Below are 6,000 nucleotides of genomic sequence, written 5' to 3'. Positions count from 1 at the left end.
GCGAGTCTGCGATTTGTTCGGATCGGGAACCGTTTCGACATGAGTTTAATAACGAACGCGATGGATTGATCGCAGACCGATCGTAAGCCGAATCGCAAGGATGGAACGGCTTCTATTTTCTACGACCCGATCAAATCGCGGTAGCCAATCAGCGACGAGGTTTTTTTATCACATGACTTTTAGACTCGGCGTTGATCGAATCCGGTAGTCGACCTGAGGTATTTTAATATTGTCTGTGTTTCACATTTGTCTGAAGTATCAGAAATGTTTTTTTATAGGCTATAGTATGTGTTTTATGGATTTTGACGGTACCGTTTTTATATCTACCCGTATTCGGACTATTCAGTCAATTTCAACCGCTCTATCGTTTGAATCCGATGCCGCTCAGTCTGGGCAATGCGTACTATACGTTTGGTGGCGCCACCTGGTGTCTGGGTTTGAGTTGGCTAACGATCGCCTGTGAAACTGGTTACGGGGGTCAGTATACATTTTACAATTCATTGCCATATTCAAGTATGAATATTAGGCATTATAGGCCTACCGTTTTAATTGTCACTATCTCAAATATCCGTTAACTAAGACAAATTTTGAGTAACTGCATCCCCTGGCCCTGATTGACTCCCATCGATAATAACATATAGTTACATTTTTTGAAGGTATGATCCAGTCGTTTTTGAGTTGGCGCGGGTTCCATGTTTTCAGTAAACTGACGTATAGTGCTTATCTACTGCACCCTATTATCATTTTGATAAACTACAATTCCCAACGCGCACCTGTTTATGCCTCGCATACATATATCGTAAGTATAGTTAAAAATCAGTAAAATCAATGTATGGATAGACTAGGGAGGCAATTGAATTCACCCCTGGGCCCAGTTTTATATGGTTATCAAACCAGCAAATTTACCCTTCGGAATATGCCCTCGATCCTTCCCTCGGATAAGTAGTAACCACCATTATCAAATATAAATCATGGTAGCCTAACCGTTAACCATGGACACTAAAACGATAAGGGATGTGAAACGTGGCGTATCAATGGGTTCAGATGTCTTGATGCGATTTCGTACGCAGCTACAGAACGTTTTAGTCTTAGTGGCCTAAACTGACGAATTCGTAATTCCCGGGATCTTTCTATATGAAACTGGAGCCCTGTTGACGCTTTGTTGGGGTAACTTACCTGATTCAATTTCGTTTGTTTTTTTTAATGTTTTTCCTCCAGGCGATTGCGTTTATGGGTCACTTGTTGATCGCGTATCTGTTATCAGTGCTGTTCTCTTTGACGTTCGAATCACCGTCACAAGGTCTCGAGTCTGGTCTTAGGCGTCTTTTAGGAACTCGTTGTACTTGTCAACGAAACACTCCAGATATACAAGCCGAACATAAGGAAAAAGGCACCATTATTATATCAGAATAATCCGCTCGGAAATGATTGATCGAAGGTTGAAGCAAATGTTCAAATCACAAAATGTAAATCTATAAAGTTTTAAGTTTTGATTATTTTCCAGAAAATAAAAACAATCATCTTTGTGAGACCTAGGCCTATCGATCACTATCATTTTCTGTCAAATTTTGTCGAAAATAAATTATTTTATTTGGTCAAGTTGAAATTTTGTTACATTTCAATTTCTATCGTTTTTTACATTAATCATTCGTCGATTGGGACTCCTGTAAATAATCTTTCAAAGAAATCTAATTTTAATCACTTAGAAATTTTCTCGCCAATATCAGCAATAATATATTCATGTACACAGTAACGATTGATGATGATTGCTGTGATGATTGATTCCACACAAACACAGCAAAAAGTAAGCACGTAAACCGAAGAGAATGACGGAAACTCTTTTCCGAGAACGTTTACTACGGTAGGCCTAGATCATGCACAAGTCGAACATTTTGGGACCGACACAATTTTGCCGACTTAAAAATTTCGAGCTATAGAAAGTCGAATTTTTACTATTTCCCGCCAAAAGTCCGACATAGAGATTTATCCTTCCATTTTAGATCTACAATACCTTTATAAAACAATAAACTATAAGTGCTGCAAGAGACAGAAAGATCCCGTGATGACGGAAGTTCGTCTGCAAACGGGAGACGATGGTCAAAATTGATGCATGCGAAAATGCTAGCAAATTTAAGTTTTCATTGAAAAATATACACATTACAATGTGTATCTCTTCTCGCAGATGTTCGGCCCAAAGAGATTCAAAGAGGTCAATGTTTTTCTGCTTTAAAACCGCGCGGATCTGTTTTTCAATGCCAGCCATTGCCGGACAATCCCGGTACTGACAGAAGGCATTTCATTTCGTGGATAATACAAATGGACAAAATCAAAAGCCAACTCAGAAACATGGCTTTCCTTTAATTTGGGAATTAGACCGGGGCACTCAGGCTACACACTGACCGGGCGCTAGGGCTTCGGTTTAAAAAATTCGACTCACAGAAATTACCGGTAATTAGTACAATTAATAGAAAAAACCGCACATCATAATTCTGACCGACTTTCGCATTTTTCGACATTCACATGTCCGACTTACCTTAGAAGTTTAAACTTCAGTGACACTTGTGCATGGGTCGGGCCTGTCAGTCGGTCCGGTTTTACAGCCGTTACAGTGAACCCACTTTTAGCTATCAAACCGTCAGCTGCTGCCACCTATTATACAACGAATTGACAGCACGCGCGTGCGCACTAATGACCAGGAAGTAGAGATTAATCGAAATTTGCCGAGAATTTTTTAGTTAAAATGTTAAATTCGTAATTTTTTCGTCAGAAGGCCCCCCGATAAAACAGTTGCAGGTTAAGATGGGGACACGATAGACGTCGTCTACCAGACAGGGAACGGACTATAGAATATATTCTCATAACAACAGGAGTCGATGCGTGTCAATTGAGAGAGCCGACAACTTCTTCAAAAATCAACGAACGTCAGTCAACGAAATTCGATTTTTGATTCTTTCTTCTGCTGAAATTGACGAGGAAGATTAAGAATATGTGAATTTTCTTAGAATTCTTTCGCGCAGTGCGGTGATATTTCGTCCTTGCTGTCTTCCATTTTGTTATCCGGCCGTTCCAATTCAACGCTGTCAGTCAGTGTCACCGTCGCTGAATTTGTAGATTAAACGACGCATCAATTTTACGTCAGTTGTCAACAACGATAGAATAATCATTATAGGATAATTACTCGCCTATACTATTACGAACACCCGCTATTAGTAAAAAGTAAATTAATGTTCGAGCGAGGAGTGTCGAAAAGAAACCTATAATTAATAAGAATTGTCGCTTAAAGACGAGTCGAATGTATCATCCATGAAAGATTCACCGGTATACACTCCCGTTTTGACTGAATCACCGACTAAAATCACCGCTGCCGACGACGACCAAGAGGACGATTTCGACAAAATGGCGAAAGCGATGAAAAAATGGCAGGTTTTCCCCGGGCGCAATAAGTTCTGTTGCGACGGACGCGTTATGATGGCACGCCAGACCGGCATATTTTATCTAACGTGCGTGCTGATTGTCGTTACCTCCGGATTGTTCTTTGGATTTGAGTAAGGATCTATTATCTTTATTATTATTAATAATATCAAGGTCTCTCGGCTTCTGTGAGACCCTCATTTTGTCTTTCGGCTACTTAGCTTTGTTAATAGTGGGTCGATCGCGATGAAGCTTTGGTACAATGTTAGTGTAGGGGTCTCATTATTATACGGTGTAGATTTGGCCCTGTGCGCCACGGCCCACCTCGTTGCGGAACTTGGCACGAGAATTGCTTTTCAGCGACATGACCTTAAAGGTGACCTCAACTGGGGAACTGGGTCGAAAATCAAGTAGACTGAATTTCTAGGATATCATTTAATAAGCAGAAAGTTTTTGGCAACTGGATTCCTTATCCGTGAAAAGCCTAAAAAGTTGTCTTGACAAAATTTAGCTATTGGCCCAAGATACAACATATCCAAATGCAATGTGAGCTATTGCATGGGAATTTTGGAATACAGATTAGAGCCTGGGCCCGAAGACCATTGTCACTTCTGGCTTGTTATTATTATTTTGGAATGGATATTTTGTCAAATAGGGAAAGATTAACATTGTTTTGCCCATAGGCCCTAGCTTATTCTGATTGGTTACTGGCATTGCACATTATGCATGTGAAAAAATCAGGGGTTGACCCCAAAACCTTGGCTTGAATTGTGTGGCTTTCTCATGTTCTAATCATTTCTGCCTGCTGGAACTCGAATCGACACTTTCTAGGCCTAACCCTAATTATTGAATTAATTCTTTTGGTTTCATGTTTTGGAAATGAAACATTTACTGAAGCAAAGCCGTGATATATATATATATATATATATATATATATATATATATATATATATATATATATATATATATTTTCTAATCTCATACAGTTTTGCACGATTGGGCAAAGACTTGATTGTATCGAAGGCTCAATTACCTAATGTTCAGTTGCTTTTAAAACACAGATCAGGACTCAAGTTTTATGGTCTTGTACATCAAGCACGCTTAATCCATTGTAATCATTATGATCAGGATTTTTATATAATCAAGAGATATTATTTACAATCCACCTGTACTTATAACATTTAATTAGAGGCAGGATTGGGTCTTTTATTTTCAGTATAAATTTTTTTGATTCTTTTACTTTGAAATTGCATTGATAGCGCGTCTAATCTTGATGTAATTGAAGACACGTGTAATCTCTGATATGACGGGAACAATGGTTTTTTTTTTGTGGAATAAGTGAAAAATCCGAGTGAAGTGTCGCTTTATTCATCGCCACTGGGATATTGCTATTAAAAGGAATTTGGCGTGCCTGGAAAATCCTGAAAGATCAATAACAAACTGATAGTAGAAAATTTGACCTAAAACTAGGCCTATTAGCAGCTGGAAATGTCTGTCAAATCAAATCATCCATACTTGAAATTATTGAATACAACTTAATCTCAAACGAATGACTGGATGACTGATGGACATTCGAACCACGTTATTAACAACAACTTATCCAAAAATCCAACTTATTTAACTTGACTAAAATGTAAATGTTTATTGGCTTTATTAAATGAAATAACTGGTCGAAATCAGACAGCAGGCTTGACCCTTTCAGTGCTGAGCAGACTATTAATACCCTTAAGTGCGGGAGCTAATTTGAAAATGTTTGAAAAATTCCAGCCCAGTGCATAAAATAACAGGCAGCAGCTGTAATGTGTAGTATACACGGCGGTGCTGTGTATCATTCGTTACTTATATCTAACTGGGTTTGACGTGTGCTGCCCTCTTTCATTAGAGATAAAAACATTTACGAATTACGTCAATACAAATTGCGAATGACATCTTTGCCTATACACCGCAGTGCAGTGTACTAGCAAAGTCCCATCGCCGATTTATACAAGTCATGAAAAATCTTGATTGCAGATTAAAGATTTCTCTTCAATTTCAGTTGTCCGTATTTGGCAGTTGAGTTAACTCCGGCGATTCCAGTCATCGCCGGGTTGTTGTTTATATTTGTGATGTCGACACTGCTTAGAACAAGTTTCAGCGATCCGGGAGTGATTCCCCGTGCCACGCCTGACGAGGCAGCTGACATTGAGCGTCAAATAGGTAATTCAATAGAGTCCATCGATAACTTACATTAGGGTTCGATACGACGAGCATTGGCTTCTCCACAGGGGCTCGTATTTGACGTTTTTGGGGGTGAACTATAGCTGCTTAGATCATCCAGTATCTCTGATTGAAAGTACCAGAGATACTGGATGATCCAAGCTACAATTCACCCCCAAACTTCAAATACAAGCCCCTGTGGCTTCTTCAAGGCTGAATGGTCGTGGTGGGTTTCGAATAAATGGTTCCATTCAAAAGGGACCCTCTGGAATGTTTTTAACCAGATTTCAGCTAGCATTTGTTCAAGGTTTTCTCTGGACGAGATCCCCTAAACCTCTCCCTGTCAAGTAATGTTAGCGGTATCTGGACCAATTGGTAGTGAATTACTACACC

The 6,000-nt window shown here is 39.3% G+C and overlaps 1 protein-coding gene across 2 annotated transcripts in view; it reads left to right on the top strand.

The window, feature by feature from the left end:
* Positions 1 to 2,714: 2,714 nt before the first annotated feature.
* The window catches only part of LOC141898852 (palmitoyltransferase ZDHHC14-like), a 28,379-nt gene continuing 25,093 nt past the window's right edge, over positions 2,715 to 6,000 (top strand). For both annotated transcript variants that reach the window (XM_074784987.1, XM_074784996.1), the window contains exons 1-2: positions 2,715 to 3,545; positions 5,447 to 5,607. In XM_074784987.1, the coding sequence (XP_074641088.1) occupies positions 3,304 to 3,545; positions 5,447 to 5,607 (403 nt within the window). In that variant the 5' untranslated portion in view covers positions 2,715 to 3,303. The remainder of the gene's footprint in view (positions 3,546 to 5,446; positions 5,608 to 6,000) is intronic.

This window comes from Tubulanus polymorphus, chromosome 1 (assembly GCF_964204645.1).
Source record: "Tubulanus polymorphus chromosome 1, tnTubPoly1.2, whole genome shotgun sequence".
NCBI lineage: Eukaryota > Metazoa > Nemertea > Palaeonemertea > Tubulaniformes > Tubulanidae > Tubulanus > Tubulanus polymorphus.
The sequence above is the reverse complement of the archived record's forward strand: the minus strand, read 5'-3'. Positions and strand labels throughout refer to the sequence as shown.